A 15,118-nucleotide genomic window follows, 5' to 3' on the forward strand; every position below is an offset into this window, starting at 1 on the left:
TCACTGTCATACAGGAAGGCTGAGGCATGGGCTTGGAGGGTCTCCTGGACCTTTCCAAAGGTCCCAACAAGATTGCTGGTTGACAGACTCTGTGGCCACTATTGGCCCTCTGAACCTTCAAAGTCCCTCCGTTGCAGTCTGAAGCTTCCTCTCTGGACGCAACATCACCTTGAACCTTTGCCATCCCTGCCCATCACCAGCCAGAGTGCTGTTCGCTGAAATACAGCAGTTTTGTTCTGGCTGACAGAGATGATCAAGGCAGGTCTGTGAGGAGCAGGGTAAATTTCCTCCCTGAACAAAGCTGCCACTTCAAGGATCCTCCGCCCTGAGGATCACTGAGATTTCAGACCCTGCTCCGTACACCCTGGCTGTGTGGACAGGGCAGTGATCTCAGAGCACTGACAAAGAGGGAGCTGGGCAAGAGCAGCAAAAGAAGACCTGCCAGGCAGCGGTGAGGACAGGGACACCGGCTCTACACTCAGACGGGTGACGGACCCTGTACGAACCTTCTGGTGAAGAACTGACTGCGGTGCTCCGGCCAGTTTGGTTCAGCGGTTAGAGCGTCGGCTTGCGGTCCGGAGAGACCTGGGTTCAGTTCCTGCTAAGGGCACGTACCTCGGTTGCAGTTTGTCCCCGGCCCTAGTTGGGTCATGCCGGTGGCAACCACTCGATGTGTCCCTTTCACATCGAAGTTTGTCTCTCTCTCCCTCCCACTCTATCTGAACAAAAAAAATGGAAAAATGTCCTCAAGTGAGGGGGAAAAAAAATCTTAAAAAAAAACAAAACTGACTGCAGGTCAGAGCACACAGCCAGGTGGTTCTTCAACAAAGCCTCCCTGTGATCGCCTTTGAAGGGTTTCTCTTTACCTGTCCTTATACCTGACTTCAGAGAGCCTGGACCATCCTGTCTGATGACAGTGCTACCATCACAAGTGGTCTTTCCCACCACGAGCACTGAAGTGTTTTTCAGATATGTTTTCCAGCTCTGCCCGGTGCAGGGCCCTGTGCTGCTCTGAGACCAGTCGATTAAGAGCCACTCTCTGTCCCTCTTACCTCTTTATAATTGATGCTAGTCTACTGTTATTTATGTTTTAAATCCTCACCCGAGGATATTTTTCTATTTATCTTCAGATAGAGTGGGAGGAAGAGAGAGAGAAAGACATCGATGTGAGAGAGACACATTGGCTGGTTGCCTCCTGCATGACCCCGGCCAGGGCTGGGGGCCAAAACACAACCAAGGTATGTGCCTTTGACCAGAACCGAACCCACAACTCCTTGGTCTGCAGGCTGACACTCTAATAACCACTTAGCCAAACTGGCCAGGGCTACTGTTATTTTTATATAGTGCAATGATGTCACCTCCCCCAACAAAGAAAATGATAAAGGTAGAGAACAGAGAATAAAATAGACAAGCTGGGAGAATGCAGATAACGTCAGTCACAAAGTGACTTGGCAGACAGGTGGCAGGAAACCTCCTGAGCAACCTCTGAAAGCTGACAACACAGAGGTCCAGGGAAGGGCCAGCAAACCTAGGCCCAGGCACCAAGTCCGGCGCCATTGAGGGGGACAGCATTTCACTGGTGCAGTCACACCTACCCGGGTGCAAGCGTCTGCTTTTGTGTTGCCTGGGGCCCAGTGGGGGTTAGAACAGAGAACATGCGACCTGTAAAGCCTAAGGTGTTTACCATCTGGTGCTCCATAAACAAGCCTACTCACACCTAGTCTGCAGGTAAAGATACTAGAAGTTCTTCGATTCTGACAGAAAAATTCTAAATTCTGATTTGGCAGTGATACTATGGCATAGAGCCCAGATAGCATATGTGTTACTTCTCAAAGACTTGCTGCTGAAGAGTACAGGCCATTATTGGCCGGTTTTCAGAGGTAACAATTTGGTCACCATTAACTCAGAAATTGTTTCTTTCTCATTCTAGAAACTAAATGGTGAAAAAGCAAACATGAAGTGTGGAAGTTTGTTTTGTGTTTTTCTGTTTATCGTTCTTCAAATGGACTTTGGACAAAATGATGAAACCCCCAGGAAGCAAAGGAGGAAGATGTATTATAGACTGAAGAAAAGTTCCTCACCCAACCACAGATCCAGTAGACAGCTTGGAGCCCAGCGAACGGTGGTGGTGACACCAGCAGCCACACATCCCATGGTTAACTTTGATTACAGCTCGGAGGAGAAGTTTGAATCCTTTCTAGGTTTTCCTGGCATAGAATCAAGCTACAATGTGCTACAAGGTAAGAAAACAGTTCTAGAGAGAGAGGAAGAAAAAAGGAACCTCCACGAAGATAATTTTAAAAATTAAACTTATCTTTTGGCTTAATCTACAAAGATAAATTTTCAATTAATTTTTTAAAACATTCATAGAACCCACTTATAAAATTATTATAAAACAGACAAAATACTTAAGTTAGACTACAAGTGTACTTATTAAACCATAGTTACTATTTTGTTTTATTTCTTTGTAGCCTGTTTACTATGTCATGTATTTTAAATAGCTGTAATCATAACAGATAATATACATATAAATTCGTAAACTTCAGTTTCACTTATAATGATATATCATCTAAGATACAGAAATAAACAATTCAGATAATTCTACAACACATGGCTATTAAATATTTTCAATAAAATTTTTTTCAACAGAAAATGGAGTTAAGCTATTTTACTTCATGTAAACTAGATTACTGAATTTTTAAAAGTTAAAAAGATTGGAAATTCTGCCAAATATTCCAACAAGGCATTTGTAAGAACTACTATTTAGTTGTCCACATGTACACAGATGTGGAATACAAAAGCAATTATATTATATATATGTTACCATTACATAAAACTTTTGAAAGACAAAAGAAAATATCACCACATAATATTCTGTGCCCAATACTTCATATACTGTCTCAAGAAAACCAAATGCTTCTATATGGTATTTCTATAAATTTAACAGAAATAACATAACATTTCCATGAAAATATATAACTTAGATCACATTTTCAGCATGATTGGGAGAAAAGTCAGGGAAATCTAAAAAGGTATAATAATACTGTATCTCCCAACTGCTAAAGCATGAGGAGGTCAGTTTCCCTAGTTAAGAGGCAAGATACGCAAGCTATAGAAAATAAAAAGATTGAAAGTATTAGACATATTGTGACCTCAAATCTGTTTAAAAATATATAATACAGATAAGTTTGCATAAAAGTGCACAGATGTACACTAAACATTTCTCAATTGTCCTAAAATGTCTTCTAGTGGTCTTACGGCATTAAAAAAACAAACAAACAAACAAACAAACAAAAACTGTAGCTAAATACAAATAATATAAAACTTACCATTTCAATATTATAAAGTGAATAATTCAGTGGTATTGTGTAACAATGATCGTATCTAGTTTCTAACCAAAAGGAAACTCCCCATTTCTCCCTAACCTTCCCTCCCGCCCCCTTGGAAGCTACTAATCTCTCCTTAACGTTTCCTTATTCTGGATACCTCATACAAAAGGAGTTATACAACATGCAGCCTTCTGTGCCTGGCTTCTTTCACTCAGTATAATGATTTCAAGGTTCGTCCATGTAGCATGTTGTCAGTACTTCACCCCTATTATATAGCTAGACCACATTTTGGTTATTCATTCATCTGATGATGAACATTTGGGCTGTTTCTAACTTCTGGCCACTGTGAACAGCACAGCCATGAATGCTTGTGATCAAGTTTCTATTTGAACTCCAGTTTCCAGTCTTCTTGGGTATATGCCTACAAGTGGAATATGGGGTACTTAGGAGCTGGGCCATATGGCAATTCTGTTAAATCTATTGAGGAACCACCAAATGTTTTCCACAAAGGTGACACACACCATTTTACATACCCACCAGCAATGTTCTAGATTCCAATTTCTCTGTATCCTGGTCAACATTTGTTATTTTCCGTGTTTAAAAATATAGCCATTCTTGTGGATGTGAAGTGGTATCTTACTGTGTATTTCTCTAATGATGAATGATACTGAACATCTGTTTAGGTGCTTGTCGTCCATTTATATCTTCTTCTGAGAACCGTCTCCGCAAGACTTTTGCCCATTTTTAATTGGGTTGTCTTCTGTTGTTGTTATAAGAGATCTTTATGTATACTGTGGATATTAGGCCTTTATAAGATATGATTCGTAAATATTCTCTCGCCTTGTATACGCTGTCCTTTTACTTTCTTGATCATGTCCTTTGATACATCAACATTTTAATATTGATAAAGTCCAATTTATCTATTTTTTGTTGCTTGTGCTTTTGTAATCATATCTAAAAATCCAAGGTCACGGAGATTTATAACTATGTGTTCTTCTGAATATTATAGTTTTAGCTTTATTTTATTTTATTTTATTAAATATTTTTATTGATTAATTTTGTTACAGATGTTTCTCCTTTTTTCCCCCCACTGATTCCCCCCTCGCCCTCCCTCCCTGCCCCTTCCCCAGATTGTTGTCCATGTCCACTGTTCATGCATACATGCGTGTAAGTTCTGTGGTTCATCCCTCCCCCACCTCCCCACTTTTTAGGGGATTGTCAGTCTGTACCCCACTTCCGCGTCTCTGGGACTACCCCATTCCTCAAACTGTTATGTTCATTATATTCCACAAATAAGTGAGATCATATGAAATTTGTCTTTCTCTGTTTGGCTTGTTTCACTTAGGATGATACTTTCAAGGTCCCTCCATGTAGTCTCAAAGGATAAGAGATCTTTCTTTCTTACCGCTGCGTAGTACTCCATTGTGTATATGTACTACAGCTTTTTGATCCATTCGTCTACTGATGGACACTTGGGCTGTTTCCATACAAATGGCTAAGAAACATATGAAGAAATGCTCATCATCACAAATCATCAGAGAGATGCAAATCAAAACAACAATGAGGTATCACCTCAAACCTGTCAGAATGACCACCGTCAACAAATCATCAAACAACAAGTGTTGGCGAGGGTGTGGAGAAAAGGGGACTCTAGTGCACTGCTGGTGGGAATGCAGATTGGTGCAGCCACTATGGAAAACAATATGGTGTCACCTCAAAAAATTAAAAATTGATCTTCCATCTGACCCAGTGATCCTACTTCTAGGAATATACCCTAAGAAGCATAAAACACCAATCACAAAGAATATATGTACCCCCATGTTTGTAGCAGCACTATTTACAATCGCTAAGATCTGGAAACAGCCCAAGTGTCCATCAGTAGTTTTAGCTTTTATATTTAGGTTTTTGATCCATTTTGAGTTAATTCTTACATGGGGTATGCGGTAGGAGACCACTTCATTCTTTTGCATGTGGACATCCAATTGTCCCAGCACCATCTGCTGAAGAGACTATTTTTTTCCCTACTTGGCACTCTTGTCAAAAATCATTTGGCCATAGGTATAAATTTATTTCTGGACCCTCAGTGTTCCATTGGTCTATATGTTTATCCTTACACCACACTGCCACAAGCTGATTATTGTAGTTTTATAGTAACTTTTGAAATTTCTAAGAGTGAGTTCTCCATTTCCCCCACAAGATTTTTTTTTGGCTATCCAGGGCCCTTTGTAATTCCATATGAATCTGAAAATCATCTTTTCCATTTCTGAAAAAAAAAGGCTCTTGGAATTTTGATAGAATATAGTACTTTGCTAATCAGGAAGCAACTTACATGAACCTATTTTTTTCTATGGGAGGAACTGAATGGGTGGGATCAGTCTACTCCAAGTGTCCAAATGAGAGCTGGGTGGGGCTGGATGGTCAGTGGTGAAGGAAAGGACAGGACCCATGTGAGAGCTCATTTCAGGGTGTAATTTGGGGACAGTGGTGAGTTACTAGATTGAGAGTTATTAGGAATGACTCTAGGGTCAGAAGAAAAATATTCCCTCTAACATTTGAATCAGCAAATGGCTTAGCTGACATATCCACATATCCACTGCTGCATAACGTAGCCATCCTGACAGATACAGAACAAAAGCATGATTCAAAGTCAAGTTACCATGAAGAGGTCACTGCAGAACCTAAGTGAGAGAGGCTGAGAGGGAAGCACATGAAAGGCCTTTCAAAGGGCCACATGTACAGGGCGTCCCACCCTCAGCGTGAATGCACACAGAATGCTCTTCTAGTGGGTCCCGATTCTATCCACAGTGCTGGTAACTGACATGTCTCACGTTCTCTCCAGGAAAGAAGGGACACTGCGTGGTGAATGGAATGACCATGTACCACACAGCCATGTGGTCCCCTGAGCCCTGCACCACCTGCCTCTGCTCAAACGGAAGGGTGCTCTGTGACGAAACCCTGTGCCAGCCTCAGACCTGCCCGCGGACAGTTACGCCTGAGGGAGAATGCTGCCCAGTCTGCTCTGATACCGGTACAAATATTTAGCCAAAACAAAATTTCACAAGTCCTTAACTTCCACTTGTTTTTATTTCTACAAATGATAAACTAGACATCAGAGTACTTAAGATATTGGCACAATTATGATAAACACAGAACTTCCTTGGGGAATGTATGCTGGGGGACAGACATAAAAGATGTTGGCGGCACAGTTCTAGCTCTAGCAGAATGAGCAAACCTGCACCAGATCACATCCCACACTGGACTCCAAACTTTGGAAACACAGTGGTAGAGCTTACAGCCGCCAGCAGCCCTGTGCTGTCGGTATGCATAAGGGCTCTGCTGAGTTCCCTGCATGCATCGCTTCACTTATCCAACTCGATGTAGGCATGACTATTACCCCAAAGGAAGACGAAGAGCTCATGGTAGACAAAGGGAGAGACGGTTTGCATCTAGAGAGAAGAGAACCCCCCTCTCCAGTCTGTCTGGAGCAGAGCCGAGCTCTTGTGGGACCGCTGTGCACAGGAAGATCACACTGCGAGGTCTGTGGCTCACGCCTGGTGGGATGGAGTCCTCCGGAGGGAGGCCCAGGCTTCCTCTAAGAGTCTAGCCAATGTCTTATGAAATAAACAAACATGTTAGATGGTTGATAGGAAGGGGCTGGGTTGCTTTTTCTTGTCTGTGATCAAGGTAGGTATCTGCCAGGAAGAACTGTAGAATATTTAGGAATTGTATTTTGGTGGACACTACCAACTATTTTACTAAGGCATTATGACTTTTAAAATGTTAAGAAATAAAACTGTTTAATAAAACTGACTCCTTGGGAATGAGACACAATGGAAAAATTATAATGGAAAAATTCAGAAATTCTCAAACATTTTTCAAAGGAGTTGAATTATTCTTAAAATGCTGTGGTTATTTTGGAAAAACAAACTTGGATATACAGGAAGGATTTTAAATGTTTTAATATGATAGCTTGTTTCCTTCTGCTGATGTTTTCCTATTCTCCTTTTGTATTTTCGGCCAGAAATGTGGGAAAAAAATAATAATAACTCAAACACTTTATAATACATACTAAATTGAAATCTCAAGTAATCCTTCAAATAATTATCTTTTCTGAGTTCTTTTTGGGGTGATTTATGATTAGTATTAAATAAAAGCAAGGAGACAATTAAATACATTTATATATTGTGATGGAAGAAAACCTATACACTGAGCTCACCCCTTCCTAGAATTCTGCATCCAGGGTTAAGTCTAAAGTGTGGTGTTAGTCCCGTATGCCTCACTTTAGATGACCTTCCTGCTCTATACTTTCTCTGCTGTCATCATCATGGAGTAATAAAAAGTACCCTTGTGCGTATCTCTAGGTTAATCAAGTCCTGATGTTTTCCATAAGTCTGAAGAAGCAAAAATGATTTAAGTAGAGTCTGGAAGAAAAAAAGAACTTTCTATCAAAGGACGCTTTTGGACTCATGAGGCAAAAAAAAAAAAAAAAAAAAAATTGGACAAAAATAATATACCTATAAACAAAAGCCAATTTCACTATCATAAGCAAGTAAAATATACATCTGTTTAACTTTTTTATGTCTGATAGTGTACACAGTCTTGCATGATCAAGAACCCGAATTAACTAAACAGATACTGTTAGAAAGTTGTCACATCTAGTGACTATGTTGCAATCTCACAACAGGACTGCTTACCATTGTGCATCATGTGTGGCAATATTATTCCCTCTTTGGCTACCAGGTAGCATGATACTTGAGTAAAGAAAAAAGTAAAAACTCAGGCAAAATAAAAATTGTCTTCAATAAAATAGATCTTACAGAATAGAAATAGCTACTATTAAAATGACTCAAGCAAAAATTTCAAGATGCAATTCATGTTTAAACTGCACTCAAATACCTGGAGGGAATAATATTTATTAACCTCATTTTCGCTATGATTCTTCCTTTTATTAATATCATAACGTGTTGCTGCTGCCTACGCCTTGCATGGTCAGTGGCCTCCTACTTGCTGCTCAGTGGCAGAGTAATTAATGACAGAACTGAATTTTCTGGTGATTCTTCAGAACAAAGAAAACCTACTAATTTACTTCCAGAAAAAAGGCCACCTCCTCAGGTGAAAAAGGATCCAGCATTGAGAAAAGAGGAACTTCAATCTGAGGAGGCTGAAGATGAAATAAAAGAAAATGAAGATAGGGAGCAAAAGAAAAAGATCCGTGGACCTGGAGATGGGGGAAGACTTCCTAATGAGGGGCAGAGCAGAGAGGGGGCAGAGCAGAGACCTGGAGAGGAGAGCAGGCAGGCCCATCAACATGAAAACACAGCAAGGAAGGAAGAGGAGGAGGAGGAGGAAGAGGAGGAGGAGGAGGAGGAAGAGGATGTGTTCAGTGTGCCATCTCGACTCCCAGGCCCTGCTCCTCCCAGAGGTGTGCCACCTCTGCCAAGCAGTTGCGCTCTGTCCTACAGGACCATCAGCTGCAACGGCGCTGACCTCATACAGATACCACCAATAACAGCACCCGAGATAACAAGCCTGGAGCTTGCGGGTAAGAGATGCTGATGTCTGTTTTATTTTGTGCTTTAAAAAGTAAATAGTTCCCATTACTCTACGAATGTTATATTTTAATATAATTATGTAAATGGACTCCAAACAGACTATTTTCACAATCTTCAAACACATAAACTTTGCAGAAGAGGTCGTTGTTTACTACAGAATAATTAGGTATAAAGCAGATTCTTCCACATCAAACCAAGATTTCTCATGACCTTCCTTTTGTTTTTTCTTTGTTGATTTTAGCAAGAGAGGAAGGAAGAGGGAGAGAGAGATAGAAACATCGATGAGAGAGAACATTGATTGGCTGCCTCCTGCCCCACTGGGGATCAGGCCCACAACCTGGGCATGTGCCCTGACTGGGAATTGAACCGGCGACCTCTTGGTGCATGGGTCAATGCTCAACCACTGAACCACACTGGCCAGGCATGACCTTCTTTCTTAGTCAGCTTTACTGAGGTCTAATTTTTATGTAGTAAGACTGATTTTTAGCATGTTATCGAGCTTTGACACATGCATATGGTCAGGTAACCACTGCCACCATCAAGAGACAGCACATTTCCATCACCTCCCCCAATTCCCTCATGCCCTCCTTTCTCGAGCCCTGGCCACCGGGATGTTCTGCCTCCAGTTTGCCTTTTCCAGTATGTCAGAGAAATGGCATCCTTCAGTCCACACCTTTTCCGTGGGGCTTCCTCCCCCTGCTTTTGAGGGCCGTCAGGTTGTTGCATTGCATCAGTACTTTGCCCCCCACACTGCCGAGTGGGTGTTCGGTGAACCACAGGCACCAGCTGGAAGACGTCTGGAGCACTTCCCATGTGGGGTGATTATGTGCACAGTTGTCATGAACATCCACATGCAGATGTTAGTGTGGACCTGCTTTCTTTCCCTAGAGCACACACCCCAGACTAGGACCCCTGAGGGACACAGTCAATGCATGTTTAATGTGATAAGAAACTACTAAACAGTCCCTAGTGGCTGACAGGCCTGCCAGCAGTGTCAGTGAGGCCCCCACTCTGCTCCATCAGCTGTGTTCCCCTCATTTTAGCCATTTCGGTGGACAAAAAATGGTCCAGACTGGTGAGTCATGTTTTTATAGAGCACCTGGAAAGGTCCTGAGTGGAAACAGCACGACTAGGTGTGGGTGTGTGAGGGTGGCTGGCAGGGAGACTGGGCCTATAAACAAGGGGCCCAAGATAGGGGGGAGCTGCAGATGCAGAAGCAACAGAGTCTGAATGGACTTTCAGGCATGTCTTAGGGGAAATCACAGAAATAAACCATCATCAAAATAATAAACGATGATATAAGCACTCAGTAGGAAAAGTCTAGGCCTTTGTTCAGGATGGCCAGTCTGCGGCAGACACCGCTAGTGTCGTAGCCGTCCTGACAGCACGCTCTTGTGACCTCCACAGGAATTCTCTCATTCCCAGACCCCTGCTCCAGCAAGGCCCCTCCTGCGGCGAGTGTGGTGGATGTGCTCTGCCACAAAAAAGCTCAATTTGTGGAAGTCTCGAGGCTATGAAAGACGAATGGCCTGTGCTCAGTCCCACTCTCTAGGTTTTACAAGGTCACTCTGTGGTTTATATGGTCTTCACTCTTTCTGGGAAGCACATTTTCTGAGTTTAAAACCACTACTACATTTAACTAGATGACAAAACAAAACCCCATAAATTTAAGGCATGTGGGAACCCCTACAGAGCCAGAGAAGTAAAACACCCTCTCTGGAGGTGGTCTCAGAGATGAGCCCTGACACTGCTTACTCAGGGCTGACACCAGGCTCAGGAAAAGAAACCGACAGGCCCAAGATTTCATTACTTAATAACAGTCTCATCCTGCCAGCGTGGCTCAGTGGTCAGAGCGCCAGCCCTGCACCGAAGGGTTGTAGGTTTGATTCCTGGTCAAGGGCATGTGTCTGGGCTGCAGGTTTGATCCCCAGCCCAGTCAAGGGGCATGTAGGAGGCAACCAATTGCTGTGTCTCTCTCACATTGATGTTTCTCTCTCTCTCCCACTCTCTGGAGTAAGTATTCTCAGGTGAGGATTAATAACAACAATAGCAACAACAAAAATAGTATCATATTTCTGAACCAGTCTAAGACATGTCAATGGGAAAAGATGAAAAACTATAAAAATCAGTTTCTATACAGCCTTCCAGAAACAATCTTAGTCATAAAATGCATAATGCTAACAGAACTGCTTAACAAACCACGTTCTGGCCTTTTTAAGCAGCTTTATCTAAAACATGATGTACTAGACTGTGACAAGTCCTTAGAGTGAACATTTTGACCATGTGGGCCCAGCTGGTGTGGCTCAGTTGGTTGGGCGTTGTCCCGTGCAGCAAAAGGTTGCTGGTTCGATTCCCGGTTGGGGCACATGCCTGGGATTCGAGCCCAGTCCCTGGTAGGGGGCGTGCAGGAGGCAGTAAAAATATTTTTTAAAAAATCTATGTGAAACAGTTTAGTCCCAGTCTTTGTTATTTTTCTAAATATATATATGCATATATACACACTCTATCCATGCTGTGAGTACTGCTTTCTCCCACAGATAAAACTCTCTTTTTCGCACATGTATGCAGGTGTGTATGTTGCACACGTATGTATGTGTGTAGGTGTGTGTGTTCATATACACACAATACATGTCTGTATTGGCACACAGGTCTAAAACACAACTGCTTCATGTCCTAGGCAATTCCATCACCTCCATTCCGGATGAAGCATTTAATGGATTACTGAATCTGGAAAGGCTTGATTTGAGCAAAAACAATATCACCTCTTCAGGTATAGGACCAAAAGCATTCAAGGTAAACACATGCTCTGATTTGTGAATAACAACCCATTAGGACAGACTTGTACTGGCAGTGGGTGGAGGTGGGAAGGGAGAAGAAGGGAAGTGGCAGTTTCTCCTATGTTATGTAGTTTCTCCCCTGATGCCCCTAAACCGTACTCCACTGCTATGTGCGTCATGCACTTAACGCACCAAACAGCATTGACACAAAAAGTGTGTAGAGCAGTTCCCCTATGTAGCTGAAAATCTGTTGAAACGTCCTCTTGGTACACAAGATGTCCCTGGGAATAAAGGACAGCCCCATCTGCAGTTGGAGCTTCACTGTTTTGCGCCCTGGGCAACACCTGATGAGGCTATGTTAGCAAGATGTTGTTCTGAAGACAATGGACTGAAATGAAAACTGGTGTAGGGACAGATGAGGAACAGAAGGGGGGAGAAGATAAAAAACACCACAGAACAAATTTCTGAAGGACTTAGATCTGTCATTTATTTCTACAAAGGGGAAAAAAGAGAGGGCCAAGGAATCCCAGAGAAAGAAACACAGAAGCAGGAAAGGAGAGGTCTGTGTGTAATAAATACAAACGTGTCTGCTTTGGGAAGCCCCAGGAGAACACTGCATCTGACTAGGTCACACTTCATCCCCTTGGACGGTTTTCTGTCCACCCCTTGGACACACTGCTGGGCTCTCCTGCATGCAGTTCCTGGCCCTCATTCAGACTCTGGGCTGGTGAATGAGGAAGGTCCATATGTTCCCCACAGACTGAGTCCCTGCCTCACACTCACCACCCTTCCGACAGAAAACCTGGGGCTCGTGCGTCTCCTGTGTTTGTTCAAAAAGGAAGAACTTGTAGGAAATTACCTCCTTTCTCGTTTTGGGATTTTCTGTCCCATTCCTGAGCACCCCTGAAGGCCTCTCCTGAGGCCCCGCTGACAGCTGCCCCTGTATGGCGCAGGCAGCCTGGCCAATGAGCATGCCATGGAGACGCACTTCCCACACCGCCCAACCTGCCTGGGAACACACGGCAGGAGCCTGTGATAGTTGTATCACTTCATTTGGAAGAATTTCTATCATAATTAGTGTAATGTTATACTTCTGCTTCTATGTAACGAACATAGAAAACTGAGGTTTACAAACACACTGGAAGGATTCACATTGCTGTCCTAATTTCACATCCATCACAGATTCAATTCATGGCAAAATTTAATTAACTTTGTATCTATTCTGAGAAGGTGAAAACCTACAATCTAGCAAAATATAATCAATCCAGCAAGGACAGGAGCATTCTTTTATTTATGTAGGCCACAATAATGTGGGACACATAAATATGGATGAGTGGGATACAAAATCATCAAATGTGGTTTGCTGAAATGCTTGGGAATAAATACTACTAACAGGATCAACATCTACCTGGCGGGGAGAACATGGGGAATTCCCACCTAAGCCCAAGTAAGTGCCAGTCTGTAATACATAACTACTGCAAACTGGCCATTACATGAGATGTTATTGTACATCTGTGACCAGATGAAAAAGTAATTTGAGATTTGCTTTTTAAGTTTCTGAAGAAGTTAATGCACCTGAATATGGACGAAAACAATCTGGTAGAGATTCCTTCACAACTACCATCTACACTGGAAGAACTTAAAATCAATGACAACAATCTTCAGGCCATTGATGAAGAAAGTTTCTCAGGTACTGAGCATGGGATTATATCCGTGTCCTTATAACCCTTCTCCCGTAGTTGTGTGGGAATATTATTTGCAGTATTTCCAAATGAACAGCCAGTGAGGTTTTTAAAGTCACTTCACCATTTAAATTGATACACCTTATTTTAACATTGACTGGTGAAACGTCTTAAAATGTATTTTAAGCCGCCCATTGCCTTAACAAACACTCTAAATAGAAATAAAACTCTCTGGTTTCAGGATCTCATTGTTTACAGCACAGTAACTAAACTCAACCCCATAACATCCTGAGCCCCAACGACATCAGACGCAACCTTGTGTTCTGGTGCTGTGAGCGCTGCCGGTCCTGGGACCGTGAGCGGGGATATGCTGAGCCATGGCTGGTTGATTGGGTCTCCTGACTCTTAGATGCTTAGTACACTGCAGCCACCACTCCCACTGCTCCACACACTTTGCTATTTTAACTTGCTACATGTTGGCATCTAAGAATTGTGTGTTAAGTGTGTCAGCACGGATGTCAGCACGTGCACCCATGGCAGCCTCTTTGGCTCTGACAGCTGTGCTCCCGAGGCCCGCTCCCGCACTGCGGCCATGGCGCCAAGGGAGGATGCATGTGGGTGCGACTCCCTCACAGCTTGGCTTCCGGGGACGGGCGCTGGTGCCCACATTCCATGCACTGATGCCCCAGAGCTGACTAATCAGCCAGCTGGATACCTGAGGTCGTCACATCATGAACTCTGTATACAGGAGGCAGTGTTACATTTAGCTTTCCATGAATTCCAGCTAATGTCCTTAATTAGATTATATTCTCCTTTAAGACAAAGACTGCTTAATTTTTTTGTTTTATCTTCCTAACAGACAAATGTAGCTCTTGAGTTATAGTGCTGAGATACAGTTTTTTTGTTAATGTTCATAACCCAAGCCATTAAAGGAATAAAACAGTTCAGCTATTTCCTTTTACTCCCAAAAAACTTCATAGGAAGAAAACAGTTCTGATGATGAGGAAAAATAACAGGAATTGCCAAATCCGAGCATTTCAGAGTTATGGAGATACTCTATTTCCAGATGGATTTCAGGGTACACAAGAAAGACATTAATCAATACAAATTTTGATGGGCTTTGTAACATAGAAAAGACATTCGACAATTCAATTTCTAACTGCTAGAAATTAGAACAGACCAAAGAAACACTTACTCCAGAGTAACAGTACTAGGGGCTGTGTGTGAATTACATGTACTGTCCAAAGGCATGTTTCAAACCTGGTCTGTATTTAGAAAATGCTGTCACTCACTCCTGCAGCTGCTTTGCTGCTTGTCCCTCTCGTGAACAAATGTCTCCCCATCTCCAGGGCTCCACTGTGGTCCAGGGTGAGTGGACCTCCTGTGCACGAGGCCAGTGAGGAGACTCTGGCTGCCACCCGGCCTCGAGTCCCTGCATTCCTTGTGGGCTGGCTCTTTTTCTGTGTGGGCTGAATCTGGGGCCCTGTTCCAGTGCCCACTACTCAGGGACTGCATTCTCTCTTGACTGCTGCAGCCACTGAGGCTCCGTGGCTCTGAGTACTGCTGCCCGTGACGTCAGGCGCACTGCCAGTGGGCAGGGTGAGCCTGAGGAAAGGCCACCACAGCTCTGTGACATTGCTCTGTCCTGGTGGGAGCCCCTGGCTTCCTATCAGGCCACTACGCTTCTATTACCTCTCGTGGCAGGTCTACACCTTGACCTTTCATGTTATGTCCAGTTCCAGGAATGTGGGCAAGACAGACACTCAGGGAGAAGCACC

At 43.0% G+C, this 15,118-nt stretch overlaps 2 protein-coding genes across 2 annotated transcripts in view; one reads left to right on the forward strand and one right to left on the reverse strand.

Moving 5' to 3' along the window:
- Positions 1 to 15,118, forward strand: part of ECM2 (extracellular matrix protein 2) — a 43,670-nt gene that overhangs the window by 11,726 nt on the left and 16,826 nt on the right. Inside the window, exons 2-6 of the mRNA XM_036278492.1 lie at positions 1,931 to 2,240; positions 6,169 to 6,357; positions 8,323 to 8,871; positions 11,559 to 11,674; positions 13,213 to 13,348. Coding sequence (XP_036134385.1) covers positions 1,955 to 2,240; positions 6,169 to 6,357; positions 8,323 to 8,871; positions 11,559 to 11,674; positions 13,213 to 13,348 — 1,276 coding nt within the window. The 5' untranslated portion in view covers positions 1,931 to 1,954. The remainder of the gene's footprint in view (positions 1 to 1,930; positions 2,241 to 6,168; positions 6,358 to 8,322; positions 8,872 to 11,558; positions 11,675 to 13,212; positions 13,349 to 15,118) is intronic.
- LOC118641344 (centromere protein P) overlaps positions 2,209 to 15,118 on the reverse strand; it is a 152,437-nt gene continuing 139,527 nt past the window's right edge. Inside the window, exon 6 of the mRNA XM_036278485.1 lies at positions 2,209 to 2,233. Within this exon, the coding sequence (XP_036134378.1) occupies positions 2,224 to 2,233 (10 nt within the window). The 3' untranslated portion in view covers positions 2,209 to 2,223. The remainder of the gene's footprint in view (positions 2,234 to 15,118) is intronic.

Source organism: Molossus molossus, unplaced genomic scaffold (genome assembly GCF_014108415.1).
Source record: "Molossus molossus isolate mMolMol1 unplaced genomic scaffold, mMolMol1.p scaffold_m16_p_29, whole genome shotgun sequence".
NCBI lineage: Eukaryota > Metazoa > Chordata > Mammalia > Chiroptera > Molossidae > Molossus > Molossus molossus.